This window comes from Pelobates fuscus, chromosome 6, assembly GCF_036172605.1.
Source record: "Pelobates fuscus isolate aPelFus1 chromosome 6, aPelFus1.pri, whole genome shotgun sequence".
Taxonomy (NCBI): domain Eukaryota; kingdom Metazoa; phylum Chordata; class Amphibia; order Anura; family Pelobatidae; genus Pelobates; species Pelobates fuscus.
In genome coordinates, this window is record NC_086322.1 from 291024486 (window position 1) to 291048923 (window position 24438).

Sequence of the window (24438 nt, forward strand, 5' to 3'; positions counted from 1 at the left end):
TTATTATTATTATTTATATAGCGCCATCAGATTCCGTAGCGCTGTACAATCTATGTGCAGCATGCCGTATTTGACTGGTCACATATAGGTGTTGGTGAACAGCACAAAAAAAAAAGTATTTAGAATTTAAATGTTGCAAGAGGAATATCAGTTCAGCACATGAATCCCACATACATGCTGGGGAACACCTTTCATGCACTGCCCATCAGCATAAAGACAATGGTCCAAGAAAACTAGGTGTATCTGGCATAACTACATCTGGAATTTGCTGGCGCTGTATAAATAATAAAATAGTAATAATAATAATAATAGGACAACTCTTTAAAAATAAAAACATATTTTCCTTTCCTGCCTGCTGAAGGATGCTTAATAAAATTAAAAATAAATAAATAATAATAATAATAATAGGACAACTCTAATATTTTTCCTTTCCTGACTACTAAAGGATGCTTAATAAAAAAATAAAATAATAAATAATAATAATATATAAAATGTAGAATGTGTGTTTATTTCTAAACACATACTAATTCTGTAAAATAAATATCTAATTCCTTTAGAACGTGTATAAAAGCAGGTACAATCTATGTATAAACAGAGTAACAGTATAATATAACAATCTAGTAACATTGTATGTGAATACAGGGAGTGTGGAGAGATTTAAGGACACCTATCACCCTCCCCCATAAGCACAGGCTGCTGCTGCTGCTGCTGAACACATTGTACGTTTTGGTCTCAGGAGGCGTTGGCAGACGCTCCCCAGTAGCTCAGGAGGCAGGCAGGCTCAGTGTGCAGCTCAGTTCCCTCAGTTTGAGTGTGAGTATGACATGCAGCACTGAGAGCCAGCCCTGGTTTTACCATCACAAGCATCAGATGACCCTAGCTCCGGGGAGCTGAGTGCACACAGAGGGGAGGGCTCTGCCTGAAGCATATCTGCAAACTTTGCACACCCATTTCATGTTGGGAGTCATAGCTGAGCACTGCTTCACTGAGGATTTTGGGGGGTCACCCCATCATGCACTCCTAGAGGATGTTACTGGGGACCCCTAGTTGGCTGGAGAACATCACAGCAGAGGACATCTCCCAAGTGTTCCATTAACTTGTTTCCAAGGAGAGGCATCACTGGGGGCTGTGTAGGGGTGCAAGAGGGAACTGCTGGATTTTGGGGGGCTGTGAACCCCTGAAAAGGATTTATTCTCACACCATGGAGGGAGAAGGGATTGGAACTAGTGTGGATAACAGCAGCAAGGATTCTGATCGTCAGCTGAGGCTCCGACTGTGTGTACTTAATGAGATCCTCAACACTGAGAGGGACTATGTGGGGACACTCTGCTTCCTTCAATCTGTGAGTATTCAATGTGTCCTACGTGCATCTTCCAGGTTAGAGTGCTAGCTCACTGGGTCAGTCCGCTCATTACTACAGAATGTGAGCGATGCCATTGGGGATATCAGTATCCCTTCTAATGTATCAAGCTCTGATTATTGGTTACATTCTGACCTGCTAGGATTATGTGTGTATGGAGTTTAACAGTGTATGTGTCAGAATAGGCACATTGTATCAGGTTTACAGAGAGGTTTAGGACTGCCTCCCCATTTAAATCATTAGAGAGGGTAGGAATCACTTGGCTCTATGACACTTTGAAGGGTTAATGAGGGCTAGATAAAGTGCTGTCTATATGTGTGGAGTACAGATCTAGAGATGGGGGTGGAGGGGGATATTTTAAAAACTCAGGCTTACTAGCTGAAGTGAAAATGACTTTAAATTCTCCCTTTTAGTAAATATCACTGACTAGGTTTCACGTGTAACGTTTTAGACGGCAGCCAGCCCCCATGTGCTGATTTTTTTTTTTTTTTTTTTTAAATAATAGAATGTTGTATTATCACTCCCACCTCCACCTCCTCCCAATACAATGGGTTAATAATGGGTTGGTTCCCCAGTGTAGAATAGATTTTCTTTCATTGATTTTGTTGTTTTTTTTTTATTTATTTTTTTGCAGTGGTGGGCAGTTTGTGTTGCAATCAGTTTCTTCCTGTTAATGTGGTGTATTTCACAGACAGTGTGATGGCTTCATTTAACCCCTTAAGGATAAAATATGACCCTGTTGTATTATGTTAAACATTTTTTTTCCCTGGATGTGGGTAAGAATGCAGCGATGCGCAGTGAGATACATTGTAATTTGCAGGGAGAAATCTTTTGAATTTTGAAACTTTAATAGGTTTATAGTATATACTGGGGGGGAGGGGGTAAGGAAGTCTCTTAACCCCTTAAGGACACATGACATGTGTGACATGTCATGATTCCCTTTTATTCCAGAAGTTTGGTCCTTAAGGGGTTAAAGGGCCCCTGTCCTCTTCTGCATAATGGTTTGCCAGTCCCACTATGCTCTCCCAGACACACCTCACTTCTACACTAACCAGCCTTGATTAGCTGTCTTGCATTCCCTCCTGTATACAGGGGCAGCACTCCTCATGTGCTTCCCATCAGCATGTGGACATATCCCAACAAAACATTGTGAGCAGCCCATCCTAGCTGGAGGTAACACACTATGTGTGTATATACAGGACTTGCCATTGGTTTTCAATAATCTTCAGTTTTTAGGAATACTTATTGTTTAACCCCTTTAAGACCAATTACAGCTTAGTTAATTTATACTGTCACAGTAACAGTGAGTCTGTCCTGAAGGGGTTAAGTGGGCACTGGAAGTTTTGATGAATGCATGATTTGGGGTAAAATATTACACATCAACTATTTTATTTAAAGTTTTTTTCCAAAAGGTGAGTTCCACCCTCCCCCTCTCTCTAGCTGATAGAGACATGCAGGCCAGCTTGATGGGAGTTTCAGTTCAGAAAACCAATGCTTTTACAAAGTTGTATGATCAGTTTTCTGTCTCTTTTGGGCAGCATAACAAATGGTATAAAAACGGTTAATGGACACTAAGTTGGTCATTTGTGATACTTTTCTCTGTTAGGAGTGGACTACCTTTTTGGATGGACAATAAGGAGAAATGATTGTAGTTAAACCGTCAAGGACACAACTTCTGGAATAAAAGGGAATAATGACAGAATATTTCCGTCCTGTGTCCTAAAGGGGTTAAACCTTGGAGAATACTATTTGCCAATTTGAATGATTTGGGAGTGTACTCACTAAACTGTGAGTTTACCAACAATTACAAAATAATTGTACATTTAGGCCAATATAACCATGTTACACTCCATTCCTCTATTGGAGTAAGAGCTTTTGGGCAAATCCCTGTTTAGTGGGAAGTCAGGTAAATTCTGCATGGTATCCCTAGCTTTTCCTAGCTTTCGGCCAGCTAGTCGATTTCAGGAAAATTCTCCTTCCCAGCTAAGTGTGCAACTTGGGTTTTTATGGGGTTTTTTTTAGCCTGAATTTTGCAATTGTTTTTCTGTTCACTAGAAGTCAGGATTTGGTGAATAAACCTCTCAATGTTGTAATCAAACCCAAGAAAAAAGAAATAGAACAATCTTCTTTAACCATTGTTTACATCATATGACTAGAACTTGGCACACATAGTGCCAAAGGTTAGCAATCACTAATCTCTATATCCTGCCCAAAAAACAGCCCCCATTCTTGGCTTTGCCCTTTGGCTCCAACACACGCCTTCAGTTCCCATTGCAGATCAGTATTTCTTAGTTAGAATGGATGGCCTCCAGCAGTGAAAGGAGGAGACAGAATTAATGAGCAAATGAGTGTCAGTTATAAGGACCAGACTGGATGAGAGAAGCGAGGCTATGGATCAGTAATGGCTAACCTTGTCTCTCCAGATGTTTTTTGAATTACATTCCCGTTGATACTCCACCAGCAGGCGTGCTAAGCTTAGCCTTATCATCATAGGGCAATAATACTTGGCATTCCGAAATTCCATAAAAACTTCTAAAGTGAGTTAACTTCTAATTGAAAATAAAAGCTCTTTTTTTTTCGTGGGGAAAAAAGTCTCATGGAGTTTTGTGTATTTTTTGTGTTTATTTCAAGCTGTTTGCAGTGGGCTTTCTAAAAGATGTGTCACCCTTTGATGTTTCATCTGCTGTGGACTTCAGCTCCCATGAACCTCGCATTCTTTATTACAGAGTTGTGGAGTGCGTTGGGTGCTCTGTTTATGCAGGCATTTGTCTCCATAGGAAGCAGGCAAGGGTGAATATGTGAGGTTTACTCATTAAAACACCAATCTGTAGTGACGTTAAAACCGAATTGTAAAACTTGGGCTAAAAAAACATAACTGTAAGTATAGCGGAGATAGAATAACCGGTACAGACAACTTTAGCTTAATGAAGTAGTATTGATGTATAAATACTACTGTTCAATTCTCTGCCATACTTTGTTTATTGAGCCCAAGTTACACATCCCTGCATGTGACTTGCACACCCTTCCTAAACCCTTCCTGTAAAGGAGATCTAATCTTTATACTTCCTTTATTGCACAGTCTGTTTAATCTAGAATCTCTTATTTCCTGCACTGTTGATGGCTTTCTAAACCTTGCAGGAGCCTCGTGTGTGTGTGTGTGTGTGTATGTGAGATAAAAGTTGAATTCACAGAGCAGGAAATACAAATTTCTAAAGTAAGTTAACATTTTATTGAACATGAAAGCTTTTGTTTTTTTGTCATGCAGGCTGTGTCACTCGCAGCCAGGAGAGGTGTGGCTAAGGTGCATGGACAGAAACAAAAGTGATTTTAACGTCTAAATGGCAGAGAATTGAACAGTGAGACTGCAGGGGTATGATCTATCCACCAAAACTACTTCATTAAACTAAACATTTTTTGGTGACTATAGTGTTCCTTTAAATAGCAATATTATAGAGTGCAACAATTAATTATGCCCCTTTGGCGTGGCAGGGTTAAATAAATTTAAATGTGTGCACTACAAGTTTGCTTTGCCACATGAACACACAGTACCCAATGTACACTGCTTAACAGGAAGTAACATGTTTTTTTTTTTTTTTTTTTGCATCTTGCTTCTTGTGGTGTGAGATTTCTTGCTTAAGTTTGTGAGATGCATTTGTTTCTAGTTCCTTTTTATTTAATGCAACCATAGACAGAAAGACAGCGGGCATCGGCCAAATTATCCTTACTGCTACAATCCCTCACATTTCCCTCTATTGTTAAATCTAGGCTATGGGGCCTTTTATCTAAAAACTGCGAGGCTTTCCCTTGTAAAAACTCACCATAGGCTTCCTGTTAGTAAGACGGACACTGTTTTACACCTTCGAGTCTGCCATAAAAATCAATAAATGAAAACATGCTACAGAGTTTCACTGCTAACATTTTTGGGGAATGCAAAGTGAATTTAGACCAAAATAGTCGAACCAGAAAAAAATCTAGAGTCCGCTATGGTTTCAGTTTGACTACTTTTGGCCTAAAAAATTGAATTTCCCTTTCAGTTCCAATCATTAACCCTTTAGTGAAAATACCTTCTAGCTTCTGGTCTCACTGTACGTACTCGGCACCCATGTAGTTCGCAACATAAAATATGACCCTGTTGTATTATGTTAAACATTTTTTTTCCCTGGATGTGGGTAAGAATGCAGCGATGCGCAGTGAGATACATTGTAATTTGCAGGGAGAAATCTTTTGAATTTTGAAACTTTAATAGGTTTATAGTATATACTGGGGGGGAGGGGGTAAGGAAGTCTCTTAACCCCTTAAGGACACATGACATGTGTGACATGTCATGATTCCCTTTTATTCCAGAAGTTTGGTCCTTAAGGGGTTAAACGATTTGTGTATATAGGTACGTTTCCAAAGTTTCAATGTACTGTTGTTTGCAATCAAAGCGAAATCCTGGGGATAACCTCTCTATTAAATAAGGCCACAAAGAAACGTATTGCTTTACGTGCTACCAACATCTGTTGCTTTGTCTTTGAATACTAGTAACTAAGTGCAGTAGGTAATGGTTAAACTTTACCGTTTTCATCATGGGTGGAGCACAGAAGACAAGGATTTCCTTTATCTCTTTTTATTGACCAAATGGGGATGTTAACAGATAATTGTCTGATAGATTTATCGTAACAAAAGAAAAACTTCATCACCTTAGATCTTTTATTTAAAGATGTGCAAATCCTATCAGGCTGCTGACAACAATTAGAGGGCAACATTGTTTAGATGAATGCAGTGGACAGGAGATGGTAATCAGAGCTAAGCAAAAGATACGTAAGATAACGTAACCATTAAACTAACACTCCATGCTGTAGTGGTTATGGTACCAAGAGTGCCCTGACGCCATCCCCTGGTGAGTAATCACTGTTTTAGTGCGGGAGCATCCGGTTAATTCTACGCAGCTGATGCTCATTGGCTGAGAACATCAGTTCACTTGACCAAGGTAACGTGCCAAACTACGATAAAATGATTTGACATCTAATCGTGGTATGGCACCGGGGCTGGAGTTGTTTTGGTGCCTGGAGACTTCATTTTAAAGTTGCGAAGAGATCAGTTAAAGGGAAACGGGGTTTGACAGATCTATGTTGAAAGAACTTCGAGCAGTCACAAAAAAAAAGCTTGCTACAGAAAATGTGATGCACAGCTGGCATCCGTCTGTGGTCAAAACATCGCCGTCACACCTTTTTGCCAATAATACATTTGTGAAATGGCTTCGATTTCCACCTCAAGCTTTTGGCAACGTTAAAATTCTACGTACTGATATATATTTATTACCTCTGTGTATCTTCTTGTGGGGCAATAACTTTTTCACTTCATGCTGAATCTCTCTTCTTCATCAGAGTTTGTTGTGGTCCAAAGTCTTTTTTTTTTTCTTTTTTTTCTTAACCCCTTAAGGACCAAACTTCTGGAATAAAAGGGAATCATGACATGTCACACATGTCCTGTGTCCTTAAGGGGTTGAAAACACTGGCATTCTGTTTTTTTTAATCTGTTGCTTTTTGTTTGTGTGTTTTTGGCTGCACCTAGTGGCAAACTGCCTTTTAGAAACCAGACAAATGAAAATTGTATTTAAAAAAAATAAATAAAATAAAATAATATATAGATTTGTTTTTGTGTTTTTCTCGTCTTTTCGTTACTGGACCATTTTAGCCTCTGCTTGGCTGCTGTTCACTGGGTGTGACTGGAACAATTTGTACCTTAGAATTTTGCCTGAGTAGTGAATGTGAAGTGTTAATTAACCATTCAGGAATATGCCCCTGCAGGGTTGCAAATGAGGGATAAAAGCATGATCAAACTTTGAGACCTCTTTAGGATTGTAGAGCGAGATGCACAACTACCATAAGTACTTGCACACAACCTAAACCTGAATAGGATGCTGGCAGAACGTGGCTCCATATATCATTGTGTTGCCATACACATAGGCAAATCCTGCCCTGTGAATGATTTGGGATAACCCCTCCAGTGATGCTCTGCCAACCGTCAGAGGGTAAAGCATGGGTCAAAGATGTACAGTTTTAAAACCTGTATATAGCTTTACCTATGCATGTGCTGCATTAGCTTAAATTTTATCTAAAAAAAAAGTGTTATTTCCACTTGACAGGTGCACTTTAACCCCTTAAGGACCAAACTTCTGGAATAAAAGGGAATCATGACGTGTCACACACGTCATGTGTCCTTAAGGGGTTAAAAATGGATTTCACAGAACAGGACTCTAAAAAAAAAAAAAAAAAATCTTCATTCTTCTTTTGCTTAAAATAGCTTTGAGCAATTTCCCATATGGCAGGAGAGGGCTAGATCTGTCCAGACAAGTGTAATAAAGGGTGTAATACAAGCAGTACAAGTCATATTTTCTGAGCTCATGTAATGTCTGACCATCGTGTCACTTCATAAAGTTGAAAGCTGTCTGAGGTTTTTTTTGTTTTTTGTTTAAAGGGAAAAGTTATTTGGACTCGTGTATTTGTCCGATCTGCTGCAAACATCTGTAACTTAAGCTCGCTGTGTCCACCCCACAAATTACAAAATATGTACAAGAGGAAAATAATTGAAATCTAATAAATCTTTTGTTAATTGTTGATGGACCTTTTTACCATATTGGGGGGGGACCCTTACTGTGAACCGCCCACCCTTACTGTGAACCGCCCCCCACCCCCCCTCCCCTCCCAGCAGGTACAAGCAACCTTCGGCACTCCGGATGTCGTGGACTACAACTCCTCTAATGCTTTTGTCAGCATTATTGCTTTTTAAAAGCATTATGGGAGATGTAGTCCACAACATTGGGGGTGCTGAAGATCGCCTATCCCTGCGCCTAACTTGACACATGTGTAGGGATTGTAGCCATTGTAGATACCTCTTGATACTGTGCTCAGTAAATAGCCACAAAAAAAATTCAAATGATGGATGGACATCTTCGGTTACGCTGTGGGTTCCTTGGAGCGACACATCGCTATGTTTACTATATTGTTTCCACAAAGTTCTTTAATATCTTGTATAATTTCTTGTATGTTGAAAGGTGTTGCATAACGCTGTACATTTGCTCATAGTTCTGCCTTTCTTTTGCATGGTTTTCAGTCGTGAATAATCTCTTAGTATACGATTACTAATTCACTGATCATGTTCAAAATAGCTTGTTTATAAATTTAAAAAGCCCTCAACACTAAGAGCTGTATTTCCAGTTTGCAATTATATCTGTATTTTATCTTCTGTTGATTTAAGGAACACTATACTCTGGAACATAAACTCACCATTTAGGTGGTGTGCCCCTAAAAGGTAATAAACCCTTATTACAACTGCAGCGTGGGTCCGCCTGCTTGCTAACATCACCATAGGGAAAGATTTGGATTGGCTGAAATTAGCAAGGGGGTTTGGACCAAACGCCAGCCTGGCCAATCAGCTCCTCCATAGAGATGTATTGAATCAATGCATCTATCTCTGAGAAAAATTAGGTGTCTCCATGCAAAGGGTGGAGACACTGAACGGCAGTGCTGCACGCTGTGCGGTACTGCCCCAGGAAGCACCTCCAGTGGCCAGCAAAATTCCATAGCGCTGTACAATGGGATGATTATACTCACCAGAGCAAATACACTAAACTGTAGTTGTTCTGGTGACTATACTGTCCCTTTTTAAGTATATTTAAAAGTTGATGAATAACAATTTCTGAGTTAGTACCCAAGTTACCACTATCTTTGTTGGATGACTGACTTCTAATAAAACCTTTTAATCCATTTATGTACATTAGAGTGCAGCTTTGGCCAAGGTTGAATCCACGTCAGTCTAGTTCCCCTTCCAGATGTCTGATTCGGTTCCCCTTTCATGACAAGTTACTTGTTTTTGATCAAAAAAAATAAACCAGCTATGCAATTAATTAATTTATTGAGTCACCAATATACAACATTGATTTCCCTCTCTAGTTGCTTCTCTCATACCTGTGTTCTCTGTCAGTCCTTACATTGGCTTTCTGTATACTATAGGAGTCAATTCAAAGTGCTAACCCAAACCTATAAAGCACTGAACAACTCTAGCCCCTCTTATATCTTTTCACAGATCCATAGGTATTCCCCTCCTCGTTCCCTCCGCTCTGCCCGTGACCTTCTCCTGTCCACTACTCACACCCGTATGGCCAACTCACACTGGCAGGACCTCTCCCGAGCAGCTCCCTTCCTATGGAATAGCCTTCCTACTGCCATCAGACTCTCCCCTAGTCTTCAATCGTTTAAGAAGTGCCTTAAACCCATCTCTTTAGGAAAGCTTATGGCCTCCCAGAGTAGCCTCTACCTCACACACCTGTCTCTTGCTCTCTCCTAAAGGGCAGCACTCTATTCTCTCCTCCAGCTCTGCTTCACTCCCATCTTATTTGATTGCCACTTCCTGTCCTATTGTGTTTTATACCCCACCTCCTATAGAATGTAAGCTGGTTTGAGCAGGGTCTTCTTCAACCCATCATTCCTGTAAGTTTTCTTGTAATTGTCCTATTTACAGTTAAATCCCCCCTCTCATGATATTGTAAGGCGTTACGGAATCTGTTGGCGCTATATAAATGGCGATAATAATTTCGGCACTATGATGCTTGATTTGAGGAACACTTTGAGCATCATAACCATGTCAGTGCGTTGTAATGGTTATGGTGCCAGGAGTGCCCTAGCACCCCCTCTGCACTGTAAGAAGTCAACCTGTTTTTTTTGTTTTTTGTTTTTTGTTTTTTTGAATGGTTTGGCTTTTTACATGGGGGCTGTCAGGAGCTTCTCCTGAACTAAATCTGAGCTTAACCCTTAGAGTTGTTGGCAGGGAGTGATCAGCTGTCGCTGTCAGCCAATGAGCTAAGCCTTGCACTGCTCATCCCTGGACTGCAGTGCCATGATTTAGCTTTTGTATATTGGCCCCAATTTGTTTTTGGTTGCTTTTTTTTTTTTACCTCCCATTTCTATAGCATTAAGTACTCGTATATTCTAGCTTCTGTGGATGTGTGTCTAAATATATCTTTGGTGATTTTTTTTTTTTTGCATTGTGTTGCAAACAAGAGGGAAATCTCAAATTCGTTTTAGGGATGTGAAAGTTGCTCTGTGTTAAAGGAAGGAAATTGAGGGCTTGACATACGCTGTATATCCGTAAAAGTCCTATGTCACCTGGCAACCTACTCATAGCAACACAAGTTTAGGGCATAGTTTATTAATTCCACATTATTCGACATTGTAGTCTATTGAAAAATTTGTTGCAACATTTAGGCAAGAATAGCTAATGGAATTCTCTGCCTGTAGAAGTGGTTTTATCAGAGTCCGTACAGATGTTTAAACAGCAACTAGCTGCATACTTGCAATAACAGAATATTCAAGGATATAATTTTTCAACTGTAAGGTAATAGCTTCTTGATCCAAGGATAAATCTGACTGCCATTCTGGGGTCCAGAGGGGATTTTCGTTCCTAGTTTGTTGCAAAATTAGAAGCGCTTCAAACTGGGTTTTTTTTTTTGTCTTCTTTTGGATCAACCGCAAAAAACAGATGTGAGAAAGACTGAACTTGATGGACACATGTCTCTTTCCAGCTATATAACGATGGAACTATGTAATTTGGATACATTTTCCCCATACATCTCTACTCGCAGCTTGAATTTAAGACTACATTTTACCATTTGAAATTTAATGAATAAACCTTAAATAGACATCAATGAGTCGGCCTCAGGCAATTATCAGTTCTGACACAAGTTACTTTAACACCTTGAATATGTTCCAGGCTAATTATATGCTTAGAACAATTATACTTTGCTGTGAGAGAATGAATATCTATATTCCATTGTAAATGTGCTTCAACTTATATTTTAAAGCAAACATTTTACTTGGACCTCAAACACTCACCCTTGTAATATTGAATCCTTAAAGGGACACTATAGTCACCCAGACCACTTCAGCTCAATTAAGTAGTCTGGGTTCCAGGTCCCTCAGGTTTTAACCTTTCAGATATAAACATAGCAGTTTTAGAGAAACATTGCAGGGTTAATCCAGCCTCTAGTGGCTGTCTTCCGGACAGTCGCTAGAGGCGCTTCTGCAACGCTGGGTGCGAAAATCACATTCAGCGTGCCGAACGTCAATAGGAAAGCATTGAGAAATGCGAATTCCACTCCACTCGGGAGCTAACGTCGGAGGGGCAGGAGAGGTCACCAGCACAGAGGGAGCCCGACGCTGGATTAAAGTAAGTAGCTGAAGGGGTTTCAACCCCTTCAGCCCAGCGGGAGGGGGCCCTGAGGGTGGGGGGGACCTAAGGGTTATATAGTGTCAGGAAAACAAGTTTGTTTAATTGGGTTGGGTAATGAAGTCCAGGTAAGACTTACCTCGTCCGCTCTTTCATGTTAGGAGAAAGCATATCACTGTGATATTCCAGATGCCTATGTACAATTTGGTACCCAAAATAAATCTGCGTGGGACAGCTAATGTGATGTTTCTAAGTCTTGGGTCAGGGCCGAAAACTGGAAACCCAATGCTATTTTTGGTTGTTTTATGCATTTCAGACAACTGCTTTTTTATTTTATTTATTTTTTTAACACTGCTTTCCAACTACAAGGGAAAGAACCCTTTAAAGGGAAACTCCAGTGCCAGGAAAACAATCCGTTTTCCTGGCACTGGAGGGTCCCTCTCCCTCCCACCCCCCAATCCCAAGTTGCTGAAGGGGTGAAAACCCCTTCAGTCACTTACCAGGGGCAGCGACAGGTCCCACGTCGCTGCTTCCTCCTCCCCCGCCGCTCCTCCTTCTGGTTACGTCGGCCGGTGGGCGAGACTGATCTCGCCCGCCGGCCGAGGAGACCTAATGCGCATGCGCGGCAATGCCACGCATGCGCATTAGCGCACCCCATAGGAAAGCATTGAAAATGAATTTCAATGCTTCCCTATGGGGAATAGAGCGACGCTGGAGGTCCTCACACAGCGTGAGGACGTCCAGCGACGCTCTAGCACAGAAAACCTGTGCTATGAAGCAGGAAGTGTCCTCTAGTGGCTGTCTAATAGACAGCCACTAGGGGAGGACTTAACCCTGCAAGGTAAATATTGCAGTTTTAAAAAAACTGCAATAATTACACTTGCAGGGTTAAGGGTAGTGGGAGTTGGCACCCAGACCACTCCAATGAGCTGAAGTGGTCTGGGTGCCTGGAGTGTCCCTTTAATGATGTTAAGAGTTTAATGAAGGAACCTTTTTAAAATGTCCTTTAGCACTCATCGTATTAAAATTTAAGAATAGGTCCTGGTAAAATATATGACCCAGTAAGCTAATGTAGTGGTTCATAGTATAACTTTAAAATTGATTGTGTCCCGTGATGCATTTAATAGGATATCCTCATTGTAACATAACTAGGGTTATTCATTGACGTAAACTGTAGGGAATTTAAATGCAAATCTCGAATTTTCTGGAACATAAACTGGAAAAAGCCTTCTCCACATCAGATGTTTCAGTACAGCTTCAATGGCCTTAAATTTAAAGTCGCTTTGAATTTCTGACAGCGTAAAAGGGGTTAAATTTTTCCCATGTCATACTTGACTGTTCATTTCACATTGGTATTTAGAAAAATTATAATTGAAAGCGCTCAGACTTGGACGCTCGTACCATCCCATTGTAGTGGGATTAATATTCGTGTTTGTGGAAATCCAAGTGGTTCAACTCCTTGAAATGAAATCGGATACTGTTTTCATTTGAACTCTCTCTTATCTTAATGTGGCCAAGTGGGTGCCAATCTTTTTTAATGGGATCATGTAGCCTGTGTAGCCAGATGGTTTATATAAAAGATCGCCCCAGACCAGGTCAGTAAGGTTATGCTAATGAAAATTTCCCCATGTGCAAGTTACCTTAATCTAATCTCGTTAAATGTCTCGAGTTCCTTTTGGCTTCAGGGTTAATCTGGATAACTATCAAACTTGATTTTTAAAGCAATTTCAAATGGTTTTGTGTGTGTGTGTGTGTGTGTGTGTGTGTGTTTGGATGTGTATTGGTGTAATATATGTTATTTTAGGATTCCAATTTAAAAAAGAAAAAAGTGTCAAATCCGAAAAGTTTCTACATTCCTATGCTGTGATATAAAGCATTTTAAGCTGTTCTGCAGTAGTAGTTATTTTTAAAGGTTTGTTACTCTTATCAGAGAAACAGTGAATCAAAGGAGGTTTTTTTTAGTTTTTTTTTTTTTTTAATCTATTTTACATTTTGCAAAAGCATTTGATAAATCTGATCATAATTGTTTTATTAAAAAAGCTCAGATCTTGTAAGTTTAGTCATCCCTTCACAGTCCATCTCTTTTTCCGGATGCATTTGATAATGTATTGGCGATATTAAAGGACCACAATAGTGCCTGGAAAACAAACTCGTTTTCCTGGCACTATAGGGTCATTAGGTCCCCTCCACCCTCTGGGTCCCCCTCCCGCTTGGCTGAAGAGGTTAAAACCCCTTCATGCATTTACCTTAATCCAGCGCCTGACTCCCTCGGCGCTGGTGACCTCACCTCCCCCTCCGACGTCAGCTCCCAGAGCCGTGCGCGCATTCAAAAAAAGCATTACTCAATGCTTTCCTATAGACGTTCTGCGTGCTCAATGCGATTTTCGCATTGAGCGTCACAGAAACGCCTCTAGCGGCTGTCAGGCAGACAGCCACTAGAGGCTGGATCAACCCTGCAATGTAAACATAGCAGTTTCTCTGAAACTCCCTTTCTCTGAAACTGCTATGTTTACATCTGAAGGGTTAAAACCTGAGGGACCTGGCACCCAGACCACTTAATTGAGCTGAAGTGGTCTGGGTGACTATAGTGGTCTTTTAATGCAGTCCAACATAGACGGCAACCACTTCCTAGTCCGTTTTGGGAAAAATCCTGTAATTAGACACTTTGATGAATTTTATGATCATTTTTCATTAAACCTTTTTCTTGTATGATCTGCATAGCGTATTTAAAAACGTGATACAAATGAAGGGTCTGATTTTTAAATGTTTGTCGAATCAATATGTAAACATGTTTGTAGAACATTTTAAACTTATGACTGCTTTTATATCTTCTAGATTGCAGGAATTTGGGGCTTTTATCTCTTTTGGTTGTGCTGACAAAAACCTATTCAAGTCTTATCTTTGTGTTTTGTTCTAAACAGAAAAGCAGCCACATTATCCGTATAAAGATACATTCTTTTGTCCGATTACTGATCAGGTCACAACTTGAATAGTTGATTTGAAACAAAAAAGACTTTTGTGCGTCATAACCTATATTTTTTCATAAGATTGTCCCTTTAAAAATAAAACTTTATTAACTAATGCCAAGCATCATGGGAGTTGTAGTTTGAGTGCTAGTCATCCGGTGAGCTATATTCTCTTTTCTTCATTCTGCAGACTGGTACTGTAATTTTATTTAATTTTCCTAGCTACTTCTATACCACAACTTGTGGCAACCATGTTCACAAATGCACAGTAAAGTTGCCAACAACATTTTTTTTTTTTTTTTTTATATATATATATTTTTTTTTAACCCCTTAAGGACCAAACATTCTGGAATAAAAGGGAATCATGACATGTCACACATGTCATGTGTCCTTAAGGGGTTAAAGAGCACAACCTACTTCACAGACATTCAATATCAAAGGAAAGGAGCGAACATCTAAAGATTCTATGAGCTTTGACTCTGTTTATCACGTTACTGAAAGCCAGTACAAAAAGGCTCAGCAGCACTTGCATACGGGCAGATTTGATTGGCTGCCCTGCTGCACGCTGGAATTTTGCAACTCTTTCTGGGCGGGCAAATTGTACTGTATGCTTATTGCATCACAGACAGGTCGAAAACGCCCCCACATTCCACTCCCTTTCCTGATATTAGGCCTGCCTGTTTAAGGAATATTATGCTGGGCTCTGAAAGGAGTAATATATTTCATTCTATGTAAATAAACTTTTAACACCTAGAAACTAGCACAGTAAACTAGTAATTGCTTATGTTTTTTTTTTTCATCATATGTTTGAAGACTTCACCAATTTGGGAGTATGCATCATGGGAAATGGAGTCCACAAACATGTACAGCGCTAGGGTTTGCAGTAACCAACATTGTTAAAGGATCACTACATGTATTCCTGACCCTACCGTGCTAAACCCACCAATTAGATGTCTTGCCCTCCCTTAGCCCCCCTATAAAAGTTTTTAAAACTCACCATATTTCCAGCACTGTGCGGGTCAGCCGGCGCTGGCTCTGCCCCCTTTGTGACATCATCAACACGGACAATTTTTAGCCAATCCAATGCTTTCCCATAGGGATTGGATTGGCTAAAATCGGCACGGGGAAGGGCCAAATGCAGTTTTGGCCAATCAAGACCTCCTCATAGAGATGCATGGAATCAATGCATCTCTAAGAGGAAAATTCAGCGTCTCCATGCAGAACGTGGGGACGCTGAACGGCAGGGCTGCTTACTGTTTAGCAGAAGGTCCAGAGTTATGAAATGTGCTGTGGCAGCACAAATAGATGGGAGTTGATCTTGATGAATTAAAACCGGGTCAGGCTTCCTTTTCTGAGCTAAAATTCTGGCAAAGGTGCCCTTGTTGCAGAGCTGCCGAAGCAATGAATGACTTATTTATCTCTAGGTGACAAGATAAAAGCAGAAGACGGAATATGTGTCAGTGGGGGATCTGTGGGATCCTATTACTAGGCTTTACAGAATAAGAAACCCAAATATTGGGTTTCCTGTGTGCTCCTTCTAACCATGTATTGACTGATCTGCCGCAAAACCATTCAGAAAGGCAGATAAATACTTGTTTATATCAACCTAAATTAACTTCTGTAGTGTGTGTGTGTGTGTGTGTGTGTGTGTGTGTGTGTGTGTGTGTGTGTGTGTGTGTGTGTGTGTGTGTGTGTGTGTGTGTGGTGAAATTTTTTTACATTTTTTTTTATTTTGATTTTCGCAATTAGAAGTTTGTTTAATGTTGCAATAAAACGTGACATGTCAGAAATCTGCAGTAAAGGAAGTGTCTTATTCTTACTGAAACACAATAGGATGTCTTTTACTATTTCCCATATATGAAAAGTGTTGTAGATTGACCATCCACATGCAAAATAGGGCAGTGGGTTAGAGAGCACGTGGTGGGGGTGAGTGCGGATTGCAGGTAAGTGGATTTCCTTTTAACCCTTTGCAGACACAAAGAGTATTAGTTGCATAAATCACAAGTGTACCAGTCTGCCTTTAATGTATGAAATGTAGGATTAAATGGACTCACCAAGCACCATAACCACTACACCTCATCATAGTAGTTATGATACGAGGAGTACCCTAGCAGTCCATTTTTTTTGAACGGTTAGCTTATTACCCTAGCGCCTCTCCAGCAGCTAAATATATATTTTTCACACATCTACAGTGTATTTATTTTCTTTAATGAATTATAAAAATAGCGTGGTTGCTGTGATTTGTTTGCGATTTTATATATTTTTGGTTTTTTTCACGTTCGTATTATGAGAACCTCTTTCATATTCTTGTGCCCTCGATGAGATGGTCAATAAGGTTCTGCACAGAATAAATAACTTTTTTAGTTTTTGTTTTTTGGAATAAGCTTGATAATAGATTTGCACACCCATTCTCCGAATGCAACTAGTACTTTTAATAAACCTACTGGACCTCGATAAAACCCTCCAGGTATATGGATGACATCCTCACCATTTCATCCCAGGTGGCAGTCGTCCTGCCTTGGTTGGAATGTTTAAGATCTAGTATAGTGAGATGCTTATAGTCACTCTGTCACTTGGTGCCAAGAAGCCTGGTTTGTATATGGAATGTGCTTGATGTGACCCTGAACAAGTCATCTTATCTCTGTGTAGTCCTGTCTGTACACCCTGGGAATGTCCTATTTACATAAACAAATCCTCCTATGCTAAGGCTACAGCAGTGAGAACCATCCTTGGGAGACAAAAAATGTATCCCGCTAATTTGTTTTTGTTTTACACTTCTAAACAAAACCAAAACAACTTCTGGGTAAATGATAAAGTGTTACGTTATCTATGGCACATTCCAAAGGGGTATCATACTTTGTCCAAAGGACTGGTTACAGAGATTAAAGGGACACGTCAGAGTAAGCTTGCTTGTTTGTTTTCCTGTACAGTGAATACAAAGCGGGAAAAAAAACCTCTATATTTTCAAAATATAACTCTATATACCACCAGTGAATGTTTCTACTGTAGCAAATCCCTGGGCTCTAGTTAGCAAACAAACTTGGCTTAAAAAACAACGATGTATTTTCTCTCCCTTGAAGTATATAAGGTACAATGAAGGGACTCCAGAAAGAAGTGAAAGGGGGGAAACAAGATCTGTAATTTTATTTATTTGTCTTGTACCCCATTTCTTGACATTTGTACATTGTACTTTTTGTTTCCCGAACAGCTGTAATTCAGTTGATATTTTATAAGCTGGAGGTTCAGTCCTTTCAGGTCAACTGTTGGTTCCATTATTGTGTAAATAGAAAAAAGTTCTCTATTCAGTAAGCACTGACGTATCATTATTATTGCCATTTCTACAGATTCCGTAGCGCTTTACAATATTATGAGAGGGGGGGATTTAACTGTAAATAGGACAATTACAAGAAAACTTACAGGAACGATGGGTTGAAGAAGACCCTGCTCAAACAGTCTATAGGGTAAGACTCCTCCTTTATTGGAAAGGCATTTTAAAAAAAAAAACTGTCAATTGTGGTGTCTCAGCTGATACCTGGTCACACGTACAATTAGGGAATTACGGGGCAATACGTACCTGTTTGATGCTTTGTAAATGCTCAATAATTCCCCATTTAAATCAACGGAGGACACTTGCACATAGATGCAAACATGCCTTTATATTCATATAAAACAGGATCATTATGTTCATGGCTCTCTAGCTCAATGCTACATAACCAAACAGATAACTGGATTATCCATTTTAAGTAATGCATCTAAATTATCATTCAGAACTAGATGCAAGGGGCTCAATATTTTGGTTCTCCAAGAGGTTGGAAGGTCACTAGGAAATGTCATGACTCTGTCCCGGAGATGTCGTGGTGTCTCAGAATGACAGATGGACCTCTGAAGATCTCCTGTTGCACCAGTTAATGGAATCTGCTTTTCAAATTCTTGTTGACCTAAGAATTAATGGATATTCCTGTGTGTTTTCATTGTGCGTACCTCTTTTAAGTTTCATTGACCAATTCAATGTGGGTTTTATTTCTACAAGTACTAATTGCGTTTTAATTGGGATTGATTTTGTCACATCTACTAGCGATTCTTCCAGTGTCACACTTTTTTTTTTTTTTTTTTTTAAATATAATGAATTTTCTGGGAATGTGTTTATATGCGTTCAGCAAACCTCCCACTATTACCTATTAGGTGTGTTCAGTGCATTTACGAAAAGTGTGAAGACATGCATTCTATACATGAAAATAGTCAACAAACATTCTATACAGTTCCAGCCGATTTCCGTAGCAAAGTGTGAAATTGGTCAATCTACCTGTAAATTGTACATGACTGAAATATCCTAGACGTGTTTGTGATATCGAAATAAATTGCAGTTAATGAAAGAAAATTGAATTGTAAGCCCCTTTCCTGTAAATCTATTTAAACGGTTCACTTAAATCTACAGATTTCGATTTGTTTTTTCTCGTTAAGGTTTTAATTGGTTATTTTTGATGTCCTGTGATTTTTTTTTTTTTTGTGGACAGTACATGGTGACAAATATCCCCTTTAGACGATACACTTCTATACTGTCTCAATTAAAGGTTCTCCAGTTCCTCTTAATATCGCAAATATTGTCTAGCCAACAAACCCAAGCACTGTATTACTGTCAGATCCTATCAGACGTTCTCTTGATTTGTCTAGGGCACCTATTCTCTAAACGGAGAAACCATTCTCTAATAATTCTTGTTGTTTTGAGTGGGTATTGTATCAAAGTTTTTGAAAAATTGTTTAAAATCTTGTTCTGTGGGGGGGCGGGGCCGGGCCGCCAAGATGGACGGTCGCAGGAGAGCTCGGCTCCTGCAACATACCAAGGATTAAGCCAGTAATTTAAGCTTTACAGCGACTCAAAATACTCACCACTGCGACCCACTAAGGCTACCGGATCCGAGGAGAGGCTGGCTTCTGTAGCTTCAGTCCCTCGGAGGTGAGATCTCCGCAATCCACAGCGGGAACTTAGCCGGCGGTGAGTGGGGTGGACGGCCGCCACCCCACTATCCTGCCTAACGAAGCCTGAAAGGCACTTTGACTCACCGCGGACCCGGCCCTGTTTCCTCCCCCCTCTGGACCGGGGGGGTGATCCCGGTCCTCGCCCCATAGCCGCACTCACAGCGTGGCGGCAGAGATCCGGCAACGACATCTCACAAGCTCAGGGCCCAAACCAAAGATGGCGAAGACCATGTGCGCCATAACTGCTGAAAACGGAGATGGAGGAGGGGAAACCCAGAGTAAGTGCCACAGCACCCGCCACCAGAGACCAACCTGAAGTTATCTGCCCGCATAAGCTGTCACCCGGAATGGCCAGGCACTCTCCCCTCACTCACCGTAAGGAGCCTCCTGCCCAGCAACCCTGGAACCACGAACACCGACACCCAGAAGCGTTGCACACACTGTGCCCTCTTTGTAGCACCATAGACCCGACGGACTCTTCAGCACACTGAGTGCGGCAGCATACATAAGGCCAGGACTGCCAACGATCAACTCACTCACTGCTATTAGCTACAACACCGCTATACTAATTAGCACAGAAGAAATCCAAGTTCCGACGCTGCGGCCCACATCAAGCTTCCAAACTGCAATAAGACACCGGGCCCTACCAAGACACCCCAGACAGCACGCTGAACAGCCCTTTGCAGCACCCCAGTGGCATGGGTTGAAACCGGGAGACCAGCCTCCAAATACCTGCTGCCAAGGCCAGTGCGGGACTTTGTACACCCCCTGTCTAATCTACTTCAGTTGTAGGGTGCCTCATAAGCCCCTAGCGGGTGCCTCATAAGCCCCTAGCCTCGGTGGTTAATATCCCTGTTAATAACTCTGTTGACAATCTATTATAATATTGTTTGTTTGCTTTTGATTATCAAAGTGTGCCTGTATACACAATTCTTTACTACTACTCATCCAGCTCATGGCATACATAGATAGCATTATCCAGTTTACTCATGAGACAAATTGTGTTGTTCACCCCTGTCACAAAACTGCATTATGTGTAGATACAACCACAAAGCATACTAATGTCACAGACGAGTAGAACAGCCTGTAACCAACCTAAGCGAGAACCTAATCTACTGCAATATACATAACCAAATTAACACAAATTCTGCTTAGCTCATTAGACATACCCATGCAACTAATATAACCTTAAAAAATGTGCAAGTTCTCAGAGCCACTGCTATACATGTCTTTGTTTTCATATTACTCTACGCTGTTGTGGCGCATGACTATGTTTGTACTCACCTGCACGACAAAAATAAAGAATTAAAAAAAAATAAAAAAAAATCTTGTTCTGTAAGGTGCGAGAGATCGGAGTTAACTTTCACCTTCTGTGTCCCTGTTATAAATTCGAACCAATCAGGTGGTATAATAGGGCAAGATTGAAGAGACCTGATCAGTCCTGTAACTGTATCCTCTGTGGATGCTTTGCAGATGATGGGCTGTCAAGAGAGTGTGGGACTTTTGAAGAGAAACACAACAATGTTAACTTGGATTAAGTATTCCATGTGGCATCAAAGGACTGATAGTGAGTGGCTTAGGATGATAGCCGTCAAAGGGTCAGGAATAGAAGATTTATTGAAAAAAAAATTGTGGAGTATTTGGGCCTCAGATTGAGATAGGGTAGGCCAGCAATTGTTTTTCTTGGCACTGTATTTCCCATGAGTCTTAGTTAGGTGATATAAGCTATCTCCCGCAGGAAATGTCTGCCTCGCCAAAACTGCATCGATGGGAGATGGCCTAAGGCCAGGTGGGGTCTAAGGAGACCTTTTATTATACAGGAAAGAGAGATGTGGAGTAGTAAAGTGAGCCGAAGGAATTTAGTATGGATTTTAAAGGGGTATCTATAACTTTCTAAAAAAAAATTGCATTCGGTTTACTTCTCCACCGTGTTTAACAAATATTTATTCCTGAGATTTTAAATAATTTAAATACAATTTAGAAATTCACACATTTAACCTCTCTAGTTTTCCTGTTAATCCTTATTATAAACTCTGTGATAGAAACCGTAAAGAAACAAAAAATGCAAATCGTGTAAAACGACTGCTACATTCGCTTTCATATTTGGGCCAGTTTTGTGCGCATGCACCATTTTCCTACATGAATTTCTCAGCGGAGATTATACATTCACTGTAAATTCTAAGGGATTCAGATAAAATGTAAACCTTCAGCTCTGCATTCACTATAGGGGTGGACAAAACTAAGACCCCACTCCACTATTCTAGAACTACTTCTCCCACAATCCTTTGCCCGTTGAAAATGTTGGCGATGCATTATAAGAGTATTACAACCGTTGGAGTGGCGCAATACCTTTTGGCTACACTGACCCTGATTTTTTTTTATTTATTTCAAAATAGAAACAATGCAAAGGATAGGGTGGGGGGCTTACAGCCACCAGAGGAAACCACACCCTGCTAGGTATTAGCGATAACTGATTTCAGTAAACGGAAACCATAAACCACTAAATCTTAACCCCAACATACCTGTCTAGAGTTAGAATCTCGAAGCTGTTTAACAGCCTAGTCTGCCTGAACATCCCTAAGTTAATATTTTATTGTACGTGTTGAACATTGAAGGGGAAAAGCAATACACAAGAACACACGCCAATTCTAAGATTCCATCCAGCAATAATACACATTGGCACTGTATTCTCTTGAGAATTAAAATTCCCATAGTTCTGTGTTCCTGGTCAGCATCATGATAAATATCTACACAAGCAGGTTGACCACGACTGCCTTCTATTTCGGGATCACCACCCAGTCCTGACAAAGTGTGAAAAGGTCACTCCGAGCATCATAGCTGGTGCGGGTTATTGTAGTGTTTGTGGTACTATCATGCTGTCTCTGCTCACTTCCATTTAAAGAGATACTATCTCCACCCAGACCACTTAATCTACATGTCCCTGTCTGTTCCACCTTCCAATGTAAAACATTGTAATTCTGCAGAACACAATGTTTACATTGCAGGGTTTAAATCCCTCTAATGGCTCACACTCTGGCAGCCCCTAGAGGTGCTTCCTCCGTAAAAGCTGAGTAAAACCATGTTATTTCTATGAGATGGTCTTATAAAAGCCATATGATTGGTGCAGAATTGGGTGCAGGTAGCAAAATTGCTAAAAGAGATTCTTCCCTATATTGCTAATTGTGAGGAAATTGACACAGGGAATTATAAGTAGAACAATTCTCTAACTGGTTTTCAGTTTGAATTGTTTTAGCTGGAAGATTAACATGTTTTGTATAAAATGTAACCCGAACCATGGAGCCGTGTTGTATCAAGGCTGCTATTTCTTCTATCGACCAGACTTCATATAGGTACTAGGACTGGACACATGGTATTTTTTTTTTTTTTGTATTATTGGTGGTGCTTATTTAGGTTTCGTGTTTTTGCTGTTTCACCAAAACGATTTGCGTTTTTGTTGCACGTAGAAAACATCCTTATTTAAAAAAAATAAAAATAAAAAAATGTGTTAAGTGTCTTTGCAATGTATAGAGATCTCTGCTCGTTTCTGTATAGTCTACACGGGAGGAAGAGACAGGGAGGATGTTCTATAGGAAGGATTTTGTAAGCAGGGTAGGCTATTTTGCTTAACTTTAGTATTTGTTTCCTGTGAAGTGAATATATTACTTTTTCGTGACATGGGTGTGGTTGTCTGGCGACGTCAATGTGAACGTTTTAGTACTGCTTTTTTCTCCTTTTCTTAGGACTGTATTTGTTTGAGTTGCAATGTCAATTCATATGCTTTTTTCCCCTTATTCATAGCTGTTAAATAGGCAACTATCAAATACATATAATTACAAATAATCTATAAAGTGTGAGTGCCCTCTCGGCATTTGAGTTTAACGTATAGTCACATTACAATTGTATTTCACTATTGTTTCTATTTTTATTTTCTTTTTATTGAGGTATATTCCATCAAAGATCTCTCCATTATTACGTGTATGTATTTTATTTTAACTTGTTCTCTTGTGGTCTATATTGAGCGCAGTTCACTTATTTTTTTTTTTTTTGTGTGTGTGTGTGTACAATAACAAATAATTACAATGTGTGTGTGTGAATTTAGCACTAATATTAATTTACTAATCTCTGAGGAAAGCTCAGTGTCTGCATGCAGAGGGTGGCACTGAATGCCAGTCACACTGTGCAGCACTGCCCCAGGAAGCGCCTCTAGTAGCCATCTGAGGAGTGGCCAGTGGAGGTATCACTGGGCTGTAATGTAAACACTGTATTTTCGCTGAAAAGACATGACAGGCGCACAGTCGGATTTGCCGGCATATGCGCTAACCTTACCCAAACCCCCATTAAAACACGGACACAGGTTATACTGTTGGAAATAATTAGTCCACAGCTTTATTAAATTATTAATAACACAATTAAGGAATAACAAATGGGGTCATTGCCAACAAATCTTATTAAAGTTAACATCCCCCCCATATACATAACATACCCCTAGCAATGACCCCACAATAATAACAATAGATAACAATCTAAAAACATGTTAATACAGAAACTGGCTGTCCAATATGATCACATTTCCACCAGGTTAAATTGTAGGGGTGTACCAAGACACCGCTACCCACCATATCGATTGTAGGGGTGTACCAAGACACCGCTACCCACCATATCCATTGTAGGGGTGTACCAAGACAACACTACCCACCATATCCATTGTAGGGGTGTACCAAGACACCGCTACCCACCATATCGATTGTAGGGGTGTACCAAGACACCGCTACCCACCATATCGATTGTAGGGGTGTACCAAGACACCGCTACCCCCCATATCGATTGTAGGGGTGTACCAAGACACCGCTACCCACCATATCGATTGTAGGGGTGTACCAAGATACCGCTGCCCACCATATCGATTGTAGGGGTGTACCAAGATAC

The 24438-nt window shown here is 40.3% G+C and overlaps 1 protein-coding gene across 1 annotated transcript in view; it reads left to right on the plus strand.

Annotated features, from left to right (window-relative positions):
- The first annotated feature begins 798 nt into the window (after positions 1-798).
- The window catches only part of PREX1 (phosphatidylinositol-3,4,5-trisphosphate dependent Rac exchange factor 1), a 248191-nt gene continuing 224551 nt past the window's right edge, over positions 799-24438 (plus strand). Inside the window, exon 1 of the mRNA XM_063459441.1 lies at positions 799-1342. Coding sequence (XP_063315511.1) covers positions 1202-1342 — 141 coding nt within the window. The 5' untranslated portion in view covers positions 799-1201. The remainder of the gene's footprint in view (positions 1343-24438) is intronic.